The sequence below is a fragment of the Talpa europaea genome, assembly GCF_964194135.1.
Source record: "Talpa europaea genome assembly, chromosome: 15".
NCBI lineage: Eukaryota > Metazoa > Chordata > Mammalia > Eulipotyphla > Talpidae > Talpa > Talpa europaea.
Genome location: NC_140083.1, coordinates 26,658,664 through 26,685,488, shown reverse-complemented (window position 1 = coordinate 26,685,488; position 26,825 = coordinate 26,658,664). Strand labels below are relative to the sequence as shown.

Genomic DNA, 26,825 nt, shown 5'->3' with positions numbered 1-26,825 from the left:
CAGTTGCTCAATAAATATATTTTTGAATTAATAACTAAGCCAATTTAAGCCATGAAGTTCACATGACATAATCATAGTAAGTCAGTTACTATGATTTAGAGATCAGTTATTATTGTCACCATCATCAAATATGTGTTAGGCCAAGTTCTTTTATTCATTGCCAAGAGGGTCACCCTATTGTTGAGTTATTGTTTGAACTTTGAAGTTTAGTAAAATAATATGCAGAGAACAGTTCACTGATACAGTGATTTTGTTTCAGGTGTCTAAACTAGCTGGTGTTTTGGTGAAGCATGGTGTCCAGAAAGGTGACACTGTGGTTATCTACATGCCCATGATCCCACAGGCAATGTATACCATGCTGGCGTGCGCAAGGATTGGAGCCATCCACAGTCTCATATTTGGGGGATTTGCTTCCAAAGAACTAAGTAGTCGCATTGATCATGCAAAGGTAAGCACTTTATTTTGGGGAAATCAAATAGAATTTTTTTTTAATCATTTAGGCCTACTTATCTATGGGTGACTCAATCCCACTTTCAAATACGATAACTAAAGTTTACCATTTCTTTGGCATATATCTATTATATAAATATTTATTTTTGAGTCAGTCCTATATGAAAGACATCTTGCTAGGTGCTGTGAGGAATATGAAGCATAAGATAAGGTGCATACTTTCCAAATTAGCTTGCCATATCATCAGGTATTGGAGACATATGAGAAAAATAACTGCTGCTTAATTTTTTCATTCCACATATTTTCGTTAATCTCTCACCCTATGTCTGATATTGGCCTTGAATGTGGATAATAAATGATACTCATCAAATGAATGCGTGCTTACCTAGTTTGATAATCTACATACTCCAGGAATAGTGGTTGGTATAGCATAGTGGTTAAGATGGTATAATAGGGAGGGGTGGGGATCACAGGATAAGTGAGGGTAACTAAAATTTGTAAGATTGTTTGGAACTGTTATTGAGATGTAGAATTTAAAGCAGAGCAGTGTCTGGCATATAATACTCCTCATTAAAAAAAAAAAAAGTTAACTATCATTATTCTACAAATTTCAAGCAAGAGTCGGCAAACTTTGTTCTGTATGTTACCAGATAGTAAATACTCTCGACACTGCTGATTACATGGTTTCTGTTGTAACTATGCAGCTGTGCTGCTGTAGCCCAAGGCAGAGCACAGCTGTACTACATAAATGAAGGGTATAGCAGCATCCTAACAAAACTTTAGAGAAACACTCTGTGCATCAACTTTGACTCTCACTAGAGTTTGCAGATCTCTGGTTTAAAGGAAAGAGTGACTTCTTTCAGTTGGGGAGGTGCTGAAGAATAAGAGTTAGATATTGGCTAAAATTTTGCTACATGAATGAATGATGCTATGGAAACTAAAAGGAGGGAAAAACAAATATGTCCAGTATTTTAGTCAGGAAAGGGTAAAATTCCTTTGAAAGGACAGTGACCAGACAGATATGACTGAAAAGGGAGAGAAGATGAATTTACAAAAACAGTTTTTGTCTGAACTGGATCCTGTAGACATCACCAGGGGAAGGTTTTGAACAGGAGAGTGTCCCATTTTAAGCAAATGCTAAGAGGAGGCAAGTCTTCCAAAATGATATGAATGGCAGAGAGGTTAGGGGCTACAATATGAACGTTGGTGGGAGGTCTGTGTGTGAAGCAATGGCTGACGTGCAGGAGAGTAAAGGCAATAGAGAGATGAAGGAAGAAAGGTTGTTACTGGAGTGAGATAATAAAGGTTGCTGTGTATAAGTCCCAGAGGAGACTTTTTTTTTTAAAGATTTATTTATTTTTATACAAGAACCAGGGGGCAGGCCAGATGCGTGGGAGGGTGAGAGGATTCACCAGAGACAGAGTGGGGAACAGAACAGGCAGACTGCCTGAAATACACTGCTGAGGGGAGCAGCGGGCGAGACAGGTGAGGTCTGCCCCACCATGTGGGATTCTTGCAGGCTGGCCGGGATCGAGCCCGAGCTGCAGAAGCTGTGGACAGCTTCACAGTGTGGCACTCAACCGCCTGCACCACCAGGGAGGCCCCCAGAGGAGACATTTTTAATAGGCAAGGGAGCTAAGCTTTATTAAAAGTCCCCTGAGCACTAGGCATGGAGTGAGGTTTGCATAGCTGACTTCATCTGCTAACAGATAAGTCTGTAGAACTCCAGATCTGAGTGCAAATATGGACTCATCACCATATTCTTTTCTTTTTCCTTTGAATTGGACATGTTGAGTTAATGTTCATGAAGGGAAATCTGAGGTGAAAAGTCCATCAGTCACTCACCAATTTGTAGGTTATTGGGGTCTCTTAGGGAGTTGTATACTCCAGTGATTTAGTTACAGAAATGACAATTGAGTAAAAGTATAAGATGAGCTATTTCCTTAAGTAACTATTCATAAAACTGATGCTCTAATACTGAAGGGTTTTTATTTTTCACACACACACAAACACAACCTTCTTACAGAGTTTAAGCGAGTCAGTGCATATTCTTCTAGGCAAGACTATCTTGTAGGTTCAAAGTAAAGATACATATACACTTGGATAGAATTAAGTGTTAAAATCAAGGATGATTTTGATGTCATAATTTTCAAACAAATAAACTGAAGGGAAAAAGTTTAGTTTAACAGGTGAACTTGGGAAGATGGATTCTAACAAGCAACATAGATCAAACTAAACCTCCAATAAAAGGCTGTTAATAGAAGTATGAAAGAGACTTTTTTTTCCTAGTGGAAAATTTTCCAGTTTTAACTTTATTAAACTATTCAAGTTTTGATATATTCTCTCTATATTCTTAATTTGATGTGTAACTTACTTTCATTTATTCATAATTCTAATCTTTTGATATGTTATCTAAAATTATTTTTTGTATTACAGATATTAAAATGTGAATTATATTTAAATGTCTGACCTTTAAAAATGTAATAAAAGGAACTGAGACTTATTTTCCTCTTTTTTTCTTTACTTTTAAAAGGCAGCCTGATAATATGGAAAGAGAAATGTTCTGTAATCAGCCAGAACTGGCCCTCTGTCTGACTCCACTACTGACATCCTGGGGCAAGCCATATAACTACACTGAGCCTGAGCTCTATGAATATTAAATGACATTCAAAAAGCAGAAAGTACTATATATGCATATATTTGACATAATATAAACCTTCCATAGATGAAATGTATTATGACCAAAAATCGGAATTCAGGAAAGTTCTATCTTGGATTGATTATCTGTGTCCTGAATAATTTATTATCTGTCTCTTTTGCTTTGGAGTTCTTGGTGAAGAAACAGTGTACTTTAAAGAATAAAGACATGTTTGTTTCTGTAAATTAAGAGAATTTGTGTTTCATTCCACAATTATTTACTGAGAAGCTTATATGTTAAACATTGTGGCAGGCATAGGAAACAACAATATAAATAGGACCCAGATTTGTCTTGGAGAGATTTCTGCGCAGCCCTGGACTTGAAGGAACACTTTGACTATAGTCTGACACCTGAGGCATGTTCAGAATGTACGAAGGAAGGGAATTAACCTGAAGTTCTGCCCTGTGCAGGCACGCCTTTTGACTCCATGGGCTCATGTATTACAGAACGACAGCAAGTTGTCATAAAGAGAGCACAGTGTGTCTTAGTGACAGGGACAGGTTCAGGCTTGTGGAGCTTGAACATGAATCATTGGGGGTCTTTTTAAGACAAAATTGCAAATATGATATTTGGTATAAATGAATATATACTTAGAATGAGAAAAGAATCATGACAGAATTATCAGAGGAATGGATTCCGTAGGCATTAGAGAGAGATGCTTTCATAAAAATCTTTACAAATAACTCCTGATTGCATCCAGGCTGGCCCTTCCCACCTAGGAAATGCTACCACTTCAGCATTTGCACTATTTTGGGGACTAGGTCTTTCGGGGACCTCTGCAAGTGAGGGGCCCCAGGCTTGAATGCACAGGTTCTGGCACATCTACCTGGCATATTTTTTAAAGAAGGTATTTTTAAACATCTCCCACTTATTGGCCAAAAAGATCATTGAGCATGTAATTTTGAACAGGTAAGTGAGATTTATGTGGAAATAATTAGGTCTGTAACATTTTAAAAGGGTTTATTGGTTTTCAGGCCATTTATTCAATAAAGAACAGAATTATGCAAACATATCATTGGAAATGTTATATTACCAGTCTGCACCTGAAATATTGTGATTACCTTAATGAGTATTGCTAAGCTTTCTCGATTAATTTTTTTTTATTGTAGCCCAAGATGGTTGTTACAGCATCATTTGGCATTGAACCTGGAAGGAGAGTGGAATACATACCACTTCTAGAAGAAGCCCTGAGAATAGGACAACACAAACCAGACAAAGTTCTCATTTATAATCGCCCAAATATGGTAATTTGAATTTTGAAATTGGTTCTTGCTTATGGTGATGTGCTAAGGATGATGCTATTTTTATCATTTAAAGAGACATTTTATTTATAAACCATTAAACATGCTATCTGAATGCCATTATTTGATCAAAAAATAAGAGAGAAGCATGAATGCTATTTTCTGTCTTTATGAAAAACTAGCTTAAAACAAAAAGATTGAAACAGAAATACTCATAGTATTAATGAATTTGATTCCATCTGTAATCTATTGTGTCAATTAATTAAAATGTAACAATGATAATACTAAAACGCATCAAGTGCTTATAAGAGATGTGAATTACGGAGATGTTTTCATAAAAATCCTTACAAATGCCTCTGGATAGCAACCAGGCTGGCCCTCCCATCTAAGAAATGCTACCTGTTCAGTGCTTATGATATGATTTTTAAGACTCCATTAACTGATAATTTAAAAAATCTTGCTGGTAGCTCTTAAGCTAGGTGATGGCATTATTCCTATTTTAAAGAAGAGGAATCCAATGGAACAATACTCTGTTCTTACAGAGTAAGTAAGAGTAAGTAAGTAAGTAGGTCTTAAGTATGAGGGTGAATATTTGAATGTGGGTACTCTGATGACATGCTTAATCTCCCAGCAGTCCTGCCTTGTATAAATCATTTGTATGTAAAATAGCTTTTAAAAAAATTAGAGAAGGTATTTTGGCAAACTACACTCAAGAAAACAAAAGGTGAATATTCAAAACCCATAAATTATGATCCTTGAAGGAACAACAAGCAGTATAACATATCAAGTGCTTTTTATAATGTTTTTGCTGGTAAATTGACAATGACCACCTTACCTCTATATCAGCACAAGCTTCCAGCAATTTTTTGTGGAACCAACTTGGGTTTCCAGCAGATGAAGATGTTTTCCAAAAGAAATATTACAAGAGTGCAAAGAATCATTACCATTTTGTGAAGCTCTTGTGAGGCTATCTGCAGAAAATGCTTAGATGATAAGATATAAGAATAGAAAACATTACAACTATGTCATTTTGATTACTGCCTAGCAATCCCCATTACCACATTAAATTCCCATGTAAAGTTTTAGTCATCTGTGGTTCATGAACTGCTACATTCAGTGATTTTAATATTCTTACCGTCTTGAAGAATTTTCTTTCTTTCAGGTGACCTCAGGCATATTTTTTAAGAGGCCACTATTAAATTGGGGATTGCAAAGTCAGCGATAAAGAAGGCTTTGGGTAAAAGGATAGAGGAAGGGTAGAACAAACACAATAATTGTGTGTACTTATGTGTTTGGTATTCACACATAAACGAGTTTATGTAGGGTTTATAGAGCGTAAGCCTGTACCGCTGCTAAGTACTTTCCAATACTTTTTCTTACTTAATTCTCACAAACCATTGAAGTAGACTGCTGGTACTGGCCCTGTTTTGCAGATGAAGAAACTGAGTCATGGAGAGGTCATGAACCAAAGTCACAGATAATAAGTGGTGAACCAGGATTTGAACTCCTGCTTAATGACCTCTAGTTGATAAGATACATGCTCTTTCTTTTACTTTACACACTAAATATGGATATTAATGCTTTCTATTCAGATTTTTCTTTTTTTTTCTTTTTGTGGGACCCTCACTGGTGGCCAGGGATCGAACTGTGCTGCAGAGGCTGCAGGCAGCCTCGCAACCCAGCGCTCAACCACTGAGCCACCAGGGGAGGCTCTTCTTTTTTTTTTTTTTTTTAAGGATTTATTTATTTAGACAAGCACTGTGCACAGTCAGAAGCACGGGAGGGTGAGAGAATTCACCAGAGCCAGAGCATAGAACAGAACAGGCAGACTGACGAAGCACACTGCTGAGGGGAGCAACAGGCGCAGCAGGAGAGGTCTGCGCCCCATGTGGAACCTTCCTCCCATGGCCGGGGAGCAGCCGGGGATCGAACCAGCGCTGCAGAGGCTGCGGGCAGCTTCGCAACCCAGCGCTCAACTGCTGCGCCACTGGGGAGGCCCTCTAGTCAGATTTTTCTAATGCAAATCTCTTCTCTTTCCATTAAGAGAAGGCTCAGGTTCTCACTGGCTCATGTTCTCTCTTTTTCTTTCTCTTGAGACCCTTCCCTCTATTTTGACTTATGTTTGTTTTAGATAAGGATGTTGGTGCTCTCTTGTCTTATTGGACCTGCTGTTCAGGCAGTAATTAAACCCAGTGGACTGGTTTTGCTTTGAATTTAAAGAGATACAAATGATGAGTCTCCATGGTATGTCTCATTACCCAGGATTGCATTATTGCCAGAGGGGGGATAATCCTGGCTGCCATCCCTAAACCTCTGGCAAACAATGACAGAATCAAATGAACATCACATCCTAATCACCCCTGGTGCTCTCCTAATATAGCCTTTCAGGAATAATAACATCTAGGAATGTCTATAGAAGTATGTTTACATATATGTAAAAGCTCATGTTAATATTTTCCTGTTTTCCTTTTATCAAATATCCTTTACATATGACTATATTTCTTAGCTTGAAGAATAACCATTAAGTCCTCATTTCATTTAATCTGCGTTTATTTTTATAATCACCGAGTTGACTTTTTTTGTTATGTAGTATGATTTTTTTTCATAGTTCTATAATTGTGATGTCAAAGGCTTGATGATTTGAAATAGGTTGTGTTTAACTGGTGTATAAAAGCATGAATGTAATGTACAATTTCATCATAGTCACCTATTTATATTTACCTAAATGGTCCAGCCAAGGGCTTCGCAGAATGAAGCTGGAGAAGTCAGTTGGACCTGAAACTTCACCTTCATGAAGGTCAATTCAGATTGTTATCTTTCAAAGTGTTTATTCATAAAAGCATCATATTTGTGACATTTATTGGAGTGTTAATTTGTGAGTGTACCTCTTAAATTTATGACCATTTTCACCATCCTGATTAATATATTAAGGAGATTGAAAAATGGAGATGCCATGACTTTTCTAAATCTCTCCGAGACTCTGGGCTTAGCTCAAGCATCACTATGATGAAATGCTTCTGAGAACTCTTTAGGTGGTGGAACTTATTTTCACTGAGGGATGTGTCATCGTGAGTACAGTGAACATTTCTGAAAATAACTAGACATTTACTGACGCTTAACCCTATAACTTAAATAGCTAAAACTTCCTATTGGAGTAATTTTTCCGTAAGTCACTTCCAGACTTTCCACTTCTGTGGTTCATTTCATTGGCACCATTTTCGAAGTGGTCTAACTTCTAAGGTGTGTCGATTTAAACTTACGACTCTGTGATTATAACATTTACAACACAGAGCTTGCTTCTAGGAATAAGAAAGAAAGCAAATACTCACTATATTAATGAATGACCTAAATAGAGGAAAACTTGGATAGCATTTGAGATGTCACATACTCCCATCAATTTGAAAAGCTAATCTTGTTCTCAAAAAAGCAAAAGTATTTTTCTTCTACTCTTGAAGATGTTTTAATGTTCTCTCACTTGGAAAGATTCTGCTAAATGACCTTGTTAAAAGTAAATTTTATTGGCTTAGCTAATATTTTATTGTGAAGACAACAGTTCCAAGTTAAAAAAAAAAAAAAACAGGTTTTGAAACATAGAAATCAGTTTGTGCAGTTAATGATGTACATGCACTTATGGGAATATGAACTTCTGTCTCAGTTAAGCTCTGATGCTTGATGACTATATGGTTACATCATATTGAATGTCTTTTTTTTTCTTTTTTTGAAAGATGCATTTATTTATGCATACAAGAACCGGGGTACAGGCCAGAGGTGCAGGGGGTGAGAAGATTCACCAGAGACACATTAGGGAAGAGAACAGGTGGATGTACTGAAATACATTTCTGAGGGGAGCAGCAGGCAAGTCAGGAGAAGTCTGCTGCATCATGTAGGTTGCTCCCTGGTGGGGGGGACTGAACTTGTGCTGCAGAGGCTGTGGACAGCTTCAGAGCGCTGTGCTTAACCCTTTGTGCCACCAGGGGGCCCCACATTGAATTTCTTAAGGATATTCCTCTAGGTTCAGTTAAAACCAACATCAAACTGCTGAATACTTTTTATGAACACCAGTATTAACTCATAACCTTGAGATATGTAGTCATAAATCTGATATTTAGTGCTAAATTGACCCACATTTTCAGTCAGATGCTCAGACTTCTGTAGATTCAGCTACTCTCCATGTTTCCCTGATTTAATCTCCCTTGTTCAGTTCATATTCCTCTATTTTTGCTTTGTAGGATACAGTTCCTTTGGCTCCAGGTCGTGACCTTGATTGGGATGAAGAGATGGCGAAAGCGCAGCCCCATGACTGCGTTCCTGTTCTTTCAGAACACCCACTGTATATTCTATACACTTCTGGAACAACAGGGTTGCCAAAGGTATTCACTTAGTGATATCTATAGCAGTAAATGCCTTTTGCACTGAAAATATTGATTTCTGACTATGTTTGCAGATTTGAGGTTTAAGTTTAGGTACTTTGTGTCTAAATGAACATATTGTTTAAATATAGAAAACTGCTAATTATTTTTAATATCAAATGCTTTGCTCCAGATTCTTGCAAAATCTTTGCATATAGTAGCAAAAAAGGTGCTTTAGTAAGCTATTAAATTTAATAGATATATGATCACATATCAGTTGGTTTAATGAAATTTTATAAAAATAAATTTTATTTTAAAAAACTTTTTAAAGTTTTTTTTTATTTATTTATGCATACAAGAACTGGGTCACAAGCCAGAAGTGTGGGGGTGGGGTAAGAGGATTCACCAGAGACAGAGTGGGGAGCAGAACAGTAGAACAGGCAGATATACTGAAATACACTGGTAAGGGGAGCAGTGGGAGATGCAGAAGAGGTTTGCTGTGCCATGTGGGTCACCTCCTTGGCCAGGGATCAAACTCATGCTGCATTGGCTAGTGATAGCTTGATAGTGCTGAGACTTTAAACCCTGTGCCACCAAGGAGGCCCTGAAAGTAAATTTTAAATGAATAATTTTATTTTGAAAATGGAAACATAACCTTCATACAGTATAGAATTGATTTTTTTAAAGGAATTCAATTCTTTGTTATAAATGCACTTTCTAGAATTGGCATAGACTGTTTGAACAATAGGCAATTTATCCAGAGTATTGAACTATTTGATTTGCAGCCCTGAAGATACGCAAAGATTTTTAAATCAAGTTACTACTATGTGTTTTCACAAAGTCAAGTTAAAAACATCAATATTCATGAATGTATCAGATACAAAATAAATACTAGTAATGCTAAATATTACTGTTTCTCATACAGCTTCATAAAGACTTGCAATATCATATTCATATTCATCTCCATTTAGATGTTCAATATTCATTGAGTCATATAATTTTAGTGGGAGAAAGACCTTTCACAATCACTGGCATCCTGAAGGGTGTTTGCCTCTGTTAATAACAGATTTCTGCAGCATCTGAGTTTTTAAACATAAGCTGTGAATTGTCCAAACGGAGTGGTTCGATTAGGTTAAATTTAAAAAAAGAAAATTAAGATAATCCATTTAAAACTTCCACTTGTGAAAAAGTAACTTTTGTAAGGGAATATATTTTCTATGAGGACAGAGGTGATGTTTCATTACACTTCAGTCTATCTCCGTGCTTTTTGCATTAATGGGCCTCAAAAAGCCTTTCTTAGGAGTATATACAAAAAAAAAAAATCTGTGTCACTGTAGAATCAAGGTCTTATGTGTATAATTTTTTACAACTCTGATTTCTTCATACAAATAAATGTTTCTTCATATTGGAGACCTTCAGACTTGATTGTTTAAGCAATCCAAATGATCTGTGGACACAATCCTTAGCCTCCATGTTTTGCATTTCTGTATATACCAGCCACAGAGATTCCTATTGAATGTTTGACTGTAAAAATAAAGGGGACTTGTCAAGTCATGACTTAATATAAAAGTATTAGAGGAAACCCTTGACTCTGAAAATGTAGTTTAACATAACAATTTTTTTTGAAAATCACATTAACTTTTTAAAAGCCTGATGTAATCTTATAAAAATATTTGTGTCATCTACAGACTTTAAGTCCCTCTGAAATTCATTGTGTCATGCATGAGAATCTACAGGGGAAAGAAAAAGAAGAGCTTGTCAGCACCTCTAAACTGGCTCGTTCAATGAGTTAGAAATAAAATAAAAGTAATATATAGAGTATTCAACCTGAAAGGTTAAAAAGTGGTGGTTGTAAGGAGTGTCCTAACTATTCCAGGCTTTCTTTGGCTCAGGAGGCTCTTTTTGGATTCCTGAATGCCCAAAGTAAAAATTGTTCGACATTTCAGTTATCCTTTTTCCTCCTAATGTACATCCTGATGATAATTATTTCAAAAGAAGACTTAATTGTTCACAGATCTCTATTCACACTGAATTCAGCTCAATTCAATATGTATAGAGTATTAATTCTATGCTGAAAAAGATAAAAATGAGAGGAAACCCTAGTCTTTTCAGTCTTGTGGGGTTAAAATATATAAGAACATAGGTCATGCGAGCAGATTGCAATCCTTGTTATAAGAAGACAACACTCTCTCTTGAGGAAAATATGAATTTGAACGGGGTCTGAAGGATTAAGTACAAATAAATAAATATTACTGAGCACCCAAATATATATCTGGCTCTCTTGTTAGAAGTTTACATTCTGGAACTAGGATGTACACATTAAACATAGGTAGCTATGTAATATGTGAAAAGCATTACGATAAAAAAAGCCAGCGTAGGTGACACAGTGATGGAAATAAGGAGAGTGTAGTTCTATCAGGGAAAGCCCTTGATCAGGTGACATTTGAAGGATGAAGGATGAATAGACTTCTTCCTAGAGTGATGTCACAGGGAGGAGGGCATTCATGGCAGATTGGGCGAGCATAACTCAAGGCAGGAGGGTGTAAGCAAGGCTCCAGGATAGCTAATGCATAAATTAATACAAATGAGGAAAAGAAATGTCCAGGTAACTAGGTCGGGGCCCAAATCTTAAAATCTAGCCTAGACAATTAGGCTATAGTCTATATGTAAGGTATAGGGAGCACTTACGCTTCCTAAGCAAGAGAGAAAAATATGAAGGAAGGTAACTCTTGTAACATACTGTCAGGAAGATAGGTAAGTACAAACCATGGAGACAAAGGGATTCATTTTCAGACTGTTTAATTAGTTCAGTACCTTACTTAGGACAGCACATTTATTAGAGAGGAATCAAATTTGGTTCAAGGATGATAGGAGTGAGACAGAGGAAATGCCCAAGACTTTAGAACATGTCAACACAAGAGGGTGGTTTTGAATATTTATTGAAACACAGTAAGATGGTTTGGGCTCGGGGAGACTGGGAATTTTTGAACAGGTTGAGTACCGTGTTTCTTTGGGGCATTAACATGGAGAGCCACGCTTACAATGAAGGTGTGGGCCCAAGAGGTACATGTATGGTTGAAAATAGACCCAGCCAGTCATCACTATAGAGGGCTGGTGTTCAATCATGGGATTAAGTGGGTTTGCAAAAGTAAAATAGGAAGTCTGGCAAGGTACATAGTTGTCTCTCAAGGTCCCCCAGAAATATCTCCCATTTCTTTCCAGTGGACTTTAGCATTTCAAATGGATTAAAATTTACATTGGTAACAAAACTTCAACTCCCTTGTCTTTTCAAGCTTATGCATATTAATTTTTATTTTCTTATCTTCATAATATTGCACATTCTCTGAAGTTTTAGAACATAGTTCATACATAATTTAATCCTCTGAGGCACTCACCTTAAAATTGGGCTATGGCAGATCATCAGAATATTACTTCTCCAGTAAACTCCCAGACTCCTCTTTATTCATAAGATTCTCACTTCATTTTTGGTAGGTGTAATCAGGATTAATAGGACCTGAAATTTTAATATTGGGATTCCCAGAATAGAAACACAGGAAAGATGAGTGCACATGCATTTAGGAAGCATTTAAATGTAAATTTTTATGTCATGATGTTTATTTTCTAAATCTATGATCTTCATGAAGGAAAATAAAACTGTGAGCCCATAAAAGTATTCTGTTTAAAAAGATTCATTTCTCATGGGCACATATAAGACACCCCTAAGACAATCTGCTCTTTGGTTAAAATTTGTAGATATATTTAGGACATATTTGCATCTCCACTTCTGCAAGCCCTGGAGTTGTCAGGTTTCTGTATGACAGGTTAATCTGTTAGTTGCTGCAAATATTCCAGCAGCCACAGCTGAGCTGCTTTGCATACATTTCTGTCTTGTTGTGACCTTCCATCTTGTTTGGCTTGGCTGTCTCTATTCAAGATACTCCATAGGGCCTCCCTGGTGGCACATGGGGTTAAGCACAGCACTGTGAAGCTATGCACAGCCTGTGCAGCTTGAGTTCAATCGAGCTACCCATGTGGTGCAGCAGACCCCTCCTGTGTCGCCCGCTGCTCCCCTCAGCAGTGTATTTCAGTGCATCTGCCTGTTCTGTTCCCCACTCTGTCTCTAGTGAATCTTCTCACCCCCGATACCTCTGTCCTGTACCCCACTTCTTGTATGCATAAATAAATAAACCTTCAATAAAAACAAAAAAAACAAAAAAAACTGCCTTTTTTCCCTAAAATATGCTTTTTATTTTTAATTTTTTTAATATTTTATTTTATATAATTCTTACATCATTTTTCATCTTTGCACAATGTATGCATTTTCATTATGGTTATATTTCCCATACAATTGCACACTCCCCCTTATTTTGACTCTAGTCCTTCCTCTTCCCGCCCCTTACTCCCCCCCACCACTATAGTGTGTCTCTGGTTTGTAGTTGCTTGTTGATTTTGATTTTTGCTTTGTATCGATTAGTCTTTTTCCTGGTCTCTTATTTAAGTTTTCTAGATTCCTGCTATGAGTGAGACCACCCGGTATTTTTCTTTTTCTTTCTGGCTTATTTTGCTGAGCATGATCCCTTCTAGCTCCATCCATGTTGCATGTGTTTATCTTTTTTGAATGCTGAGTAATATTCCATGGTGTATATGTACCACATCTTCTTGATCCAGTCATCTATTTTTGGGCATTTGGATTGTTTCCAAAGCTAAGCTATTGTAAATAGTGCTGCTATAAACATAGGGGTGCAGGTGCCCTTTGGAATTAATGTTTCTGTGTTCTTTGGGTAAATACCTAGGAGTGGAATTGCTGGATCATATGGAAGCTCTATGTTTAGTAGGTCAAGAAATCTCCACACAGCTCTCCATAGTGGTTGGACCAGTTTGCACTCCCACCAAAACTGCCTTTTTTTTTTTTTAAAAAAAAAAAGATACCAAAGCCCTATGCAATAGGAGAATCCTTTGGGTGGGGAGAATCCTTTGTCTTGGGCATAGTCACATTTATCTTCTTTCAGCTTATATCATGAGGGCAGTGATAACCACATGCATACACAAAAATTCCAGTGCCAAAGGAGAAGAGGGGAAAAGAAATTAAAAGGAAGGAATTGAAAGGAAGGCATAACAGGGAGGTGTTAGATAAGGTCTTTTGCCCTGATGTGCATTTATACAACTTATATAACATTGTTCTTAATGTTAGGTAACTTATTCATATTCCCTCCCCTAGGAAATAAAAAGAAAAACCAAATAAAAATAGTGAACATTTGTTTTATCTGTGCTATAATTCTTGCAGTTAAAATGCTGAACTTGTTAGACCTTTCCCCCCATTTCACAGTTGCTCAGATCAATAAAAAATTACATTGCTGCTAAGGAGTCCTCCACAGAGGCAGCTCCCACAGCCACTCAAAGGTCTGTAGCAAGAGATTTTATGTTTGATGAAATATCCCAAATGGAATTATTTCATTTCTGCTGATTCATTTTCATTAAGTTCCACAAATTTCAAGTGGTTCCTGATCTTCAAAGAGGGGTATTTTTTTTAAGATTTATTTATTTATGCATACAAGAACTGGGGTACAGGCCAGAGGTGCAGGGGTGAGAGGGCTCACCAGAGACAGAGTGGGGAGCAGAACAGGTAGATATACTGAAAGACACTTCTACATGTTGAATTTGTAAATACTCATATACATTAAAACTTGTCTAATAATCAGAGCATCTTCACATTGTCTCTCTTCCTGTTTCTGAGATAGAATCATGAGTATGTCTTCATTTGAGGTACAGAACTTAATTCCCACCAAAATGTCTTTCAAGTTCTGAGAAGAATTTAAGGATTATAGATGAGCCTAGAAAAAACAGGTATATTGGCAGGTTATAGAGATTTTCTCAGAACACGTTAAATCATCTAATATCTTAACTTTTAAATTAGTTGGAGGTTAAGTACATAAAGAGATTCAAAGAGTAAAATGTGTTGGGCCTCCCGGGTGGCACAGCAGTTGAGCGCTGGGTTGCGAAGCTGCCTGAAGCCTCTTCAGCGCTGGTTCAATTCCCGGCCGCACATGGCGCGCAGGCCTCTCCTGCTGCCTGCTGCTCCCCTCAGCAGTGTATTTCGTCGGTTTGCCTGTTCTGTTCTCCGCTCTGGCTCTGGTGGGTTCTCTCACCCTCCTGCACTTCTGACTGTACCCAGTGCTTGTATAAATGAATAAATAAATCTTTAAAAAAAAAAAAAGGTGAAATGCTTGCATTTTATGGGCAAGTGCTGATACTGAATAAGTATTTTCACCTCTTAAGATTTCAAATATAATGTAAAAAATTTCATTTTTAGTTTCTGATTAATTTTGCTTACTTAGAATATGATAATTTGTTTTATTTTGAGCATGATTTATGTGTTTTCAGAGACTGAACAAGGTTTCTCATTTGCATTTTTATTATCATTACTTGGAAAATATGATTGCACAAGAAAAAATACTTTCTCACTTTATTTTTAGTCACAAATTAATATTTTGATAAAGAAAATCTCATTTTAAACCTAATATTTATTTTTTTTTACTTTTAAACTTCTAAATGATCTATATCTAGAATATTACATTATGTCATACTTTTTTCTCCATCTTGTCAAACACTCAAAAAATTGAAAATTATTTTCTGAATACTTTGGCTACATGACAAAATTTCATATCTAGAGATTAATGAATGGTAAAATGATGCTTGATGACAATTTTTATATTCATCATTAAAAAATAAAATAAGTGTATAGCAAAGAGCAGTGAAAAACAGACATGGTTTTTCTCTCTCCTTAAACTTTCATTATTTTAGAGAATCTTTGCTGCCATCCTCTAACTGTCTGGACATGTCTGCCATGTTAACGCTAGGAGAAATATAAAGCAAAGCTGTAATTGCTAGAAATAAGGATATCATTTTAATAAGATTAAATTTTAATCTTCATAATTTTAAATGCTTTTTCATGCAAGATCTCATTGTTAAGTACCTCTCTTTTTGGTGAAATGGATTTAAGCATCCACCATTTCACCTACAGGTTAGTGTATTTAAGACATTAATATGAAAGGTAAATAGAAACCCACCCTTTAAATTACTTTACAAATATTATAAATTACTCATCTATATTATCCCTACCATTCTATTTCTTCTTATCACTTCCAGCTGATTCATCTTTCCTTGGTGTCATATAATATAAAATTTTACCCAATTATAGTAATATTTTGAATTATTGATAAAAATGAGTTCCAAGTGCAGAGACAAGAAGGTGGAGAAAATATTCTAAAACCTCTTAAATGAAATCATTACTGAAATTAATTTTCACTGTCTCCATAATAAAGAGCATATTGTCTAATCCCCCCAAAATTACTTTTTATTATCCCTTACAAAATGAATAAAATATTTTAGAAAAAATTTTGCAAGTTGATTACTATCAAATTTTATCAAGATATTGAACCAATAGGACAAACGAATTAGCAAAGTTTGTAAAGATAGCACAGAATATACTTGGGAAAGAGCTTCTAGTTTACATAAGAAATTACATATATGAAACCTGCTGGCAGGCATTGAGGAGTGCTTATATCCCAAGGTGATCAAGAGAGCCAGCTGCATGCTAACCATGTCATATAATCCAGAAAGTAGCTGTCCAATACCAACAAAGCTGCATGTGACTTTTGCCAAGAGACCAGGTGTTCCTGATGTTAGATAAAATGTGTTCCACAGCTTGATACTTATGTTTTATTAGTGGTACTTGAAGAAAGTAGAAATTTTGGTAACTAACAAAGTCATTTTTTTTAATTCCCTTGATTCATGTATGTGTGTTAAAGCTGCAGAATTATACCAAAAGGATACAATTAGTAGCATGTTTTTTAATTAGGGCATGTTTTCCCTTTGAGTGAGAATAATAATTTTTTGCATAGAGCATTTATAATTGCTCTACTAATGATGTTTCAAAATATATGCGCATGCACTGTAACTTGTATTTCTTAGTAAATGTTCACCTGTTCATTCTGGATATTTCATGATTAAGTCTTTCTGAGCCAATGATGACTAATGTTTAGAGTGAAGCAATAAGCAAAATTAGTCATTGGACCTTCCTGGTGGTGCAGGCGGTTGAGCGCTGCACTGTGAAGCTGTCCGCAGCCTCTGCAGTGTGGGTTCGATCCCGGCTGGCCTGTGAGAGTTCCACATGGCACACCAGACCTCTCCTGTTTTGTCCGCTGCTCCCCTCAGCAGTCTATTTCTTCAGTCTGCCTGTTCTGTTCCCCACTCTGTCTCTGGTGAATCCTCTCACCCTCCCGCTTATCAGGCCTATACTGCAGCTCTTGTACAAATAAAATATTTAAAAAAATTTGTTATTAAATTTGCTATCAGTTTTTATTCAGATGACTTGTGTGCTCAGTTTTAAACTATTAATCTTGTATTAACGTTGGATATCTTCAGTGTGAAGGATAGCAGCGAGATATTGATGCATGAAAGTTAGAGTACTATGAGTTAACAAACGTAACATTTCCCAAAAATGTAATATAAGGCAAATATAATGTTAGGTACACTCCAACTCATCTTGACTACACAGAGTTCCACAATTCATTAAAAAATCAATAAATTATTTAGCTCTAATACTGAGGTAGCATCATCCCCAGCATTTTAATGAGGATCTATTATTAATTTATTAATTTTAGGAGTGGCTCTACTATGTTAATCTGTCCGCTAGGCACAGAACCACCTTTGACTTCTTTGTGCACTCAATTTTGAGTTTCCATTTTTCATTCTGAAATATGTCTGCAAACATTAATTTATTACACCCTGAAAATCCTATTATGTGTGATTTTGTGAAATCAGAAGATTTTCATTAGAAGACCAAAAGTGGCCTGTGAAAATGGATCTACAAATGGACTGATGCAGACAAATTATTCTGTATTTATTATTGGAGGAGCAAAGAATAATCATTTAAATGCAACTATATGAAAGTCAAAGTATTTTGTGGCTTATAGAATACAAAATGTTTTAGAGAGAAACACTTTTTATGGAAAGCATAGAGACAAAGATCCTTTAATATACTATTTACAATTTTAACTTCTCCTTTTCTTTCCCACAGGGTGTAGTTAGACCCACTGGAGGATATGCTGTAATGCTAAACTGGACAATGTCTTCTGTTTACGGACTTAAACCTGGAGAGGTAATTGTTCTTTCGAATTCACATTGCATGACATTTCTCTGATTGATAATATGTTAATTTTTTTATTCTTATTTTTTAGGTGTGGTGGGCAGCTTCTGACTTAGGCTGGGTTGTTGGACATTCCTATATCTGTTATGGGCCGCTTCTACATGGGAACACAACAGTTTTATATGAGGTAATAAAAAATAATACAACCTATAGATGATAGTTATGTAACCAAAGTTTTTGGAGAAGTAGTCTATTTTTTTAAAAGATTTATTTATTTATGCATACAAGAACTGGGGTATAGGCCAGCGGTATAGGGGGTGAGAGGATTCACCAGAGACAGAGTGGGGAGCAGAATAGGCAGATTGACTGAAATACACTGCTGAGGGGAGCAGCGGGTGAGTCAGGAGAGGTCCGCTGTACCATGTGGATAGCTCCCTGGCCGAGGATTGAACTTGTGCTGCATTGGCTGCGGGTAGTTTCATAGGATGAGTCTTAACCCCTTGTGCCACCAGGGAGGCCCTGGAGAATTAGTCCTAACTAGAAACAGAACATTTTGGATTGGGGCAGGGAGTATTTTTATATATTCTTCTAGTTAAAGATATAATTTCAAAAGAGAAAGGGATATATAGAAATCAATAGTCACATATAGGTCCCTTTGATTTGTTTGTTTGCCCCAGTGTGGGAAGGAACATTGGTTTATATACTGTATGCATTTTAGGAATACAGGTTCATATCTCTTCAAATGTATCTTACCATACTATATACAACCAAAGCACCAGTAACCCTACACCACAGTCCACTCTGACCCACTCTAAACTCCCTCCCCCTTTGCCTGGCCTTGTTTCTTGACACGTAATCAACTCTCAATCAATATCTGTTAAATCAATGTCTTAATGAAGATGTCCCCCACAAAAAAATAACTTACTGCATATTTAAACTTTTTTCCCCAAAGGGAAAAATGATATTTCTAATTTTCTGAAATTATCTGAAGTTGCTGTTAAGATAACTTCATAAGCAACTTAAGTAATAGTTTTACTTTATTTCTTTATTTTTGAAAGGGAAAAAGCAATACCTTTTCAGAAGTCTACTATATTAATAGGGTTCTGATTCCAACAGACCTAACTCCAACAGCACATGAACCATTACACACAAATATGCTGTCTGGTCTATTTGTTATGTATTTGCTCCCCTTTTCAAACAGCCTGTCATATGTAGAATCAAAATTCAGCACTTCTCAAGAGCAGACACATTTTCCAGGGCCCTGCCTTTCTCCTTATCTTTGCTTGAATACCTCATACAAATGTATCTTCACTCACATTTTAATTCCATAATACAGTGGAAAATCTCCCCCACCATGGCAGCTGCATAGCTAAGCAAGAAATCATGGTAGTTGACAGACATCTCCCCGCAATAGTCCCTTAGGATCTATTTTATTTCTGAAGCATCCATTATATTGTCTCTTGTTTTATTTATGACTTTATTTATTTGAGTCTTTTCTCTTTTTGTCTTAGTTACCTAACTAAAGGTTTGTCAGTTTTATCTTTGAAAAAACCAACTTGCAGTTTCAATGTTTTCTATTCTCTTATTTATTTTTGTAAAAAATAAATAAATAAGAGAAAATGGTAGCTATGTGAGGTTATGGATATGTTAATTAGCTTGTTTGTACTGATCATTTGACAATGTAACATATCAAAACTTCAAGTTGTACACCTTAAATATATACAATTTTAATTTGCCAATCATGCCTCAAGGAATGCTGTTTCTATATAAAATTAATAAGCAATAAATGAATTTTCTATACTTACACCAATAAACAAGTTTTATTGTTATTATTATTGTTTTTCCCAAGTAATATTCTATTTGAATGAAGAGTAATTTTTCTGCCTAAATGTATAAAATGTTTTTTACTAGACAACCTCACATCTCTTCCAATTCATACATTCTAGGATTTGTTTTTATCCAATATCATTCTGAAAATTTCCTACCACAACATTGAGGGTACCAAAGATGGAGTGAGGGACTGTAATGCCTTCAATTTCTAAGACCGCAAAATCCTCCTTCTCTGTTTTGTAGGTGAAAGGTTAGCTTAAGAAATCAACTTACTGTTCTTTGAGTGTTATTACCTAGGTCTACATCTGGATTATTAGTAACCAATCACCCTAAATCTAGTTGGTATTAAGTCATAAACTGGTTGGTATACTTGATCGTAATGGGAAAAGTGTCATTTTGTACTTAATTACAGTCTCTCTGAAACTCCTCATGAAAGGAAAATTTGTTCTTGTTTTACATTTGTTTGCATTTCAAAATGTATACTTTAGAGGAGCAAGCCATTTCAATAAACTCTTTGATATGCTCACCAGGGCAGATGACTGTGTTAATTCAACAAATAACTTTGAGGATATATATGGCACTCTGCCTTCTCAGACAATAAATTAGTTAGAGGAATTAGAGGACTTTAGATTCTGAATTGTAGTGCAACTGGACTGAAAATGTGGAAGATCTTGCTTTGCTTCTTCTACCTATATGACCTTGGGCAAATTAATTCAGCCCTTCAGGAATCTATTACCTCATCATTAAAACTAGACAGTTGATACATTCTCCCAGTTCTGCATTTCGATGAATCTTCTCAAAGTCAATTGATCCCATTTTTTTCTAGAATAAATATATTATTTGATAACATGTTTTAATTTTCTAGCTCTGGAGTTCATTCCAATTTCTCTTCACAGTGAGTGATGCTGACTCTTCAAGTGCCTTTACTGAAGAAAAAAAAAGTTTCATTCTAAAGTAAATTTAAAAGAAAATTTTTAGTGTTTGACAGGAAGCATAGCAGTTAAGATTTCCATAGTATAATTCCTAAAACTCCTACATATTAATTGGCCTCAGAAAATGTACTCAGCTCTTCTCAACATCAGTGATTTATATATTTTCAATATTAATAATATATTTCCTGTATGTTGGTTATTCTATGAGAAATTTTCAGAATAGTTGCCAGGAGGCAGTAGTACAGTAAGTGTCGGATAGAATAAACAACTCATTATTCAAAATTATGAACTCACACTTTTCCAGAATAAGTCTACAATATAAAATATAAACACCAACCCATTCATTCCCAGGCAATCCAGCCATTGTACTGTTTGCTTTTCAAGTACTCCACATTTCTTCTTTCAAAGTCTGTTTGTCCTCACAGCTCTGACGCAGCCACCAGAGCACTGGAAGCAACTCCCTTTGGAGCCTATTAATTCTCTTCTAAGCACAAGGCAAAGGAATCAGCACACAGAGATGTGTTGATCTGGCTACACAAACATTGAAAAATGAACAGCAGATGTGGAAAATAACCAGTGGTCTCTCCCCTCATGGATCTGCCCTTTCAGAGTAGACCTTGTGAGGGAAATAAGAGTGGCCTTGAAGTCTTTCTTCTGTGAATAATATAGTACATTTCATGGTTCACCATTATTCAAACATTTATAATCTTTTGTTTCTATGCTTTTGATGGTAATTGTCTTTAATGGTTTTTAAGCTGTGTATAGATATTTTAAAACTTCAAACTATTCATTGATAATTTCTTATTTAAAGCTCTATTCCTGAATTCATATGAGGAAGGGTTATGATAACCCTCTCCTTTCTTTGTTAAATGAGTAGTATGAAAATGGATTCTCTATATACATAAGACTCAAATAAGATATTAAATGTGAAAATATATTGAAAGCTTCAGAAGAAATATGTACCATAGTAAAATAGAACTTTGTATACACATATATGCATGTATATATAGAATATGATCCATATAAAATACAATCTGCAAATATATATAAAATATGGGTAATTATCATCCCTTCATATACATGAATCCAATTTTAAGTCAATCCCAATTATGAAAGTCTCATGTTTGAGAATATTGTGGATAACAGCTTCCAATTATTTTTATATTGAACACTCTTGTTACATCATCCCCCTTATTTCTTCAGTGCATGTGTCTGCTAATTCTGTGGATACTTTAGTAGATACTGCACTAGATCTATAATCTCTATGGAGTCATCCTGTAATGCAGTTTTCCCACATGGACCTTCTTAATTCTTAGTCCATTTCAGGCTTCATGTTGACAACATATCTGTTATTTGCATGTACATTTCTTTCATTTTATGCAAGACATTTGAATTTTCATTTGTTATAGTTTGATCTAATTTGAAGATCTCTTCTTCCAACAACAGATTTATTTTTTTCAAGAAATAACAAAGATGTTACTTCCTGTTAATGTGTAACATCAAGTTCTATGTTCGAGTTACTTTAAAATCAGCTTTTTAGAGCAATTATATTACAGGATATGCAGAACAACAGTATAACTCTTCATGTTAATGCTTTGTTGCAAATTTACGTGTTTTATAGTGAAGATCGATAACTTTCAGAAACTCACATAATTTACAAATCTTGGTCAATCCCTAATCAGTACTATGCTTAATAATTTCAACTTAAATCAGCTTGGTTAACCCCAGTGTCCTAATGCTGTAAGTAACTTCAATACCTCTTGGCTTTTAAGACCCTTCTCAAGTCCTATGAAGATGATATTCTTCCTTGTTCAGTAAATTTAACAAACTTAGATTTTGTTCAATGAACACTTTATATATGGAGATTCAATTATTAAATGAATTTAGAAGGGATGTAGTAATAAAAAAAAGAAAAAAAGATTGATAGATATCATGTTGCTAACAAGCTATCATGTTGCTAACACATCCTGGGTATATATCAGAGACTTTGTCTCTCATGAAGTGAAAAATGATTTTTCTCCTTTTTTAAAAAAAATCTAGTGTAACAGCAATGGCCTTTTCTGTACATATGGAACAAGAAAATGATGACTCAGTTATTACTCTGATTCAGGTTATATGATATGATCTTCTCAATTGAAAGAGATTATAAAGCAGATGCCAACATCTTTTAGCTATCTCACATGACTGGCTATTCAAAGATATTTTGAGTTTATTGTTTTTCTTCGTGTGTCTGTGTTTTAAGTTGGAGCAAGCAAGTACAGCTATTGTCATAGCTCCATCAACAATATTTCTTGGTCCCTATTGTGAGCTCAGTGTCTTGCTAGAGGCTGATAGGCAACCTAAGTAGATATCAGATATACTCTTTGCCCTAAGAGCTGACAATATTGTTAAAGAATTAAGATTAATATAAAGGAAAGAAAGCAAACATTTTGAGTCAGTGCCTAACTGAAAATGTCTTATGCTGGGTAGAAGATATGAAATTTTCATTTGGAAACTGGATTGGGCCTTTGATAAATGGTCAAAATTTATTATTATACCAGTTTTGATGTGATTTTCTGATGATGGAATTAAATGTAGATCAAAGAAATTTAATAAGCTATCTTAGGTCACGTAACTTGTAAATGGCTGAATTGTGATTTTGCAATGTTCAAGAAAATCTGCCTACTAGTCCTTTAAAGGAGTTTAGGACTGCAGTAGAAAGGGCAAACATTATGGATGAGAAATTATAAATGGTAAATATTGTTATTGATTGAGTGTTGGGTGATCAGAGTTCTTCTAAGCACTTCATATACAGGATCTTAATTAATCCTACCTAGAAATCCATGAGGTAGATTATTTCAAATACCCATTTACAGTGTGGAAATTGAAGATTGAAGACATTAAGTAACTTTACCAGTGGTACAAGGGTGATGGAAGTAGAATTTAAAACAAGATGGTCTAGTGCTAATTTAGAGTGATTGTTGATTAGTGTAAGCTGTGTGACCAAAGTCAGGGTATCAGTAATTTGAGCATTAAGGAAAAGGCATTATGTTAGGTTGTTAGATAGATAGTGTAAGACAGGGGTAAAGGCCTTTGAAAAAAGATCTGATGTCTTTATTTATTTATTTATTTTTAAAGATTTATTTATTTATTTATTTATTTGTACAAGCACTGGGTACAGTCAGAAGCACGGGGAGGTGAGAAAATTCACCAGAGCCAGAGCAGGGAGCAGAACAGCCAGAAGAACTGAAGTACACTGCTAAGGGGAGCAGTGGCAAGGCAGGAGAGATCTGCGTGCCATGTGGGACCCCCGCTGGTGGCCGGGGATAGAACCAATGCTGCAGAGGCTGCGGGCAGCTTCGCGCTCAACCGCTGCGCCACAGGGGAGGCCCAGATCTGACTACATATATAATGACAGTATTATCTCAACTATTCAGTAGAAGAAACAACTATTGTGAAATGAAACGGTAGTTTTCATTTTCACAATGTTGTGTTTAAAGGTGCTGCTTAGACCTTGTATGATATTGGGAAGTCAGACTTGAAACTCAGAAAAACTTTTGGAATGAAAGAGGTAGAAAAGTTAATATTTTAAATTCTTAAGTTGGTCAAGATACTCAGGTGAAGATTTGGCAGGAAAGCTACATCGAGAAACTGGAGAGGCAAAGGCAGAATCAGAAAAGCCACGTGGAAAAATATTTATAATTTCTCTGACTACTAAAAATGCAGATATGTCAGAGTCCCTAATTAGTTCATCACTGAGTCTGCAGAATTACCTGTTCTAATGCTCTATTTCATTTACTTGGCATTATTATTTTCAGAGGTAAGCATCTTTTACCTGCAAAAGGTATGGATACTTATGACCTAGATAGAAGTAATGACTTATTCACTGGGGCTAGCCTCATTACAAGACCCAATTTGGTCAATTCTTAGAGCTGGGGAAGTCAGAGGAAAAACCAAAACAAAGAGATAGCTCAATTTAAAAATTATTTTCAGTTTTTTTTTGTGGTATATTTGACAAATTATAGGATATATCACATGTACAACATGATGATTTTATATTCTTTTTTTATAATAAATTTTATTTTTATATATCCCATGCAATTTCATATTCTTATATATTGTGAGAAAATTCCTCCCATCTAATTAATTAACTCATCTCTCATTTCACACATTCACTGATTTATGTTTGCTTACAACATTTAAGTTCTTAACAAATTTCAATTGTACAATACAATGTTATCAATTATAGCCACCCTGTTTTACATTAGATCCTCAGACCTTATTCATCTTACAGCTGAAAATTGGCAGAAAGGGATATAGATGTAGGTAAAGTTATGGGTAAACACACACATTTCTAGTATATATAAATATGTATGAAAGGGTCTTTGAACTAAAGCCTAGGAGAAGTAATACCTTCCCAGTACTGGAAACTAGAGCATGTTCTTAAGGAAAGGAAAGTCGTTTTTTTTTTTTTTTTTAAGATTTATTTATTTATTTATACAAGCACTGCATACAGTCAGAAGTGCGGGAGGGTGAGAGAATTCACCAGAGCCAGAGCAGGGATCAGAACAGGCAGACTGATAAAGAAATACACTGCTGAGGGGAGCAGCGGGCGGCTGGAGAGGTCTGCGCGCCATGTGGGACCCTCTCCCGGGGGCGGGCCAGGGATCGAACTGACGCTGCAGAGGCTGTGGGCAGCTTCGCAACCCAGCACTCAACTGCTGCGCCACCTGGGAGGCCCAGGAAAGGAAAGTCTTAAGGCATGGAGTGGTGATGTCTGTCATCTAGCACTAAGAATTGTCATCAAGCTGGAAGAATTGTAACTCTATGGTATTGCCCACAGGAGACACTGAAAAGAAATTGTCAAACAGCAAACTTACAACAAGTATTCATTTGAATCATTTAAAACTGCTGATATTCAACTGATTTTGACTTATAGAAATGGCAATTTCTTATAATCAGGTAATAGGAAGGTAAAGAAACAAATTGGTCAAGGACCTCAGAGAATGACTTCCAAATTTTGGGGTTTTAAGACTATTTAATGGAAGTGGATTAAATGTGTATTATTTAGGCAACTTATCCATACAGTGGACAAGAAAATAAACATGTATGTTACCTACCTGTACATCTCCACTCTGGCTTCATCCAAGTTGTTTCTCAGAACTAAGTAGGAAATCTCTGAAGAGAACTCCATATGTTTGGGGAAGTGCTCATGTACCTACAAATTTTTGGGATATGGGCGCCTTTTCAGAATATAATATTAAAAGGTACCGACTTTCCTCCCTAGAAAAATGAATATATACACTTTTAAAAATTTTTCTAAGGTTCACAACTCCCCTGAAGTTCAGGTGAGGAACCTTTCTTCTAAAAGATTAAGATTCATTCCTCTCCAGTAGTGATACAATTAAACTGAAACCCCAGATGGAAATGTTAATGCTGTGTTATCTCTGGGCAAATCAGAAAGACTGCTGGGCCAGAGTTAATTCTTCTTTGGAGAAAGGGCCATTGTATTCAGGGTGTGAGGTCCTATAAATCATGATATATGTTCAGTCTGGAGTTTGGCTTATACAGCAAAGCATAAAATATTTGGCATAATCAGATGTTTTTTCCAATTATTTTCTTAGTATATGAACTCCTACAATTAGTTTTCAGTTATTAGTATATACTTTTATTAATACTTGGTTTGACTCATTTATTTATAGCACATGTAGAAAACCAGGAAAGGTTAGTATTGAATTCTAGACTCATCTACTAAGACAACCAGGCAGATGGGTATTGGAAAATAGCGTTAGCTTGGGAAGTGCTTAGTATCTAAGGATAATGTGTTGGTCTCAACCAGGACTGCAGATTAGAATCACTTAGGGGACACACAGAATACTAATGCCAAGCCCCAATTCAAGACCAGTAGATCAGAATCTTTGAGAGTGGGGATCAACCATTTGGTACTTTTCCAAAGTGTTGGTCTAAAGTACATTTTGACTCGCCCGCTGCTCCCCTCAGCAGTGTACTTCGGTCAGCTGCCTGTTCTGTTCCCCACTCTGTCTCTGATGAGACGCCACACCCCACACACCTCTGGCCTGTATCCCAGCTCTTGTATGCATAAGTAAATAAATCTTAAAAAAATAAAGTACATTTAGGATTGACAATCAGTGGGTTAGAATAAAATTAGATGTTCTGAATGAGATGAAGAAAGAGGAG

The 26,825-nt window shown here is 35.9% G+C and overlaps 1 protein-coding gene across 1 annotated transcript in view; it reads left to right on the top strand.

Annotated features, from left to right (window-relative positions):
- ACSS3 (acyl-CoA synthetase short chain family member 3) overlaps positions 1-26,825 on the top strand; it is a gene marked incomplete at both ends in the record, with an annotated part of 130,503 nt that overhangs the window by 50,987 nt on the left and 52,691 nt on the right. The window contains 5 exons of the mRNA XM_084254559.1: positions 260-448; positions 4,258-4,392; positions 8,619-8,759; positions 17,818-17,898; positions 17,978-18,073. Coding sequence (XP_084110685.1) covers positions 260-448; positions 4,258-4,392; positions 8,619-8,759; positions 17,818-17,898; positions 17,978-18,073 — 642 coding nt within the window. The remainder of the gene's footprint in view (positions 1-259; positions 449-4,257; positions 4,393-8,618; positions 8,760-17,817; positions 17,899-17,977; positions 18,074-26,825) is intronic.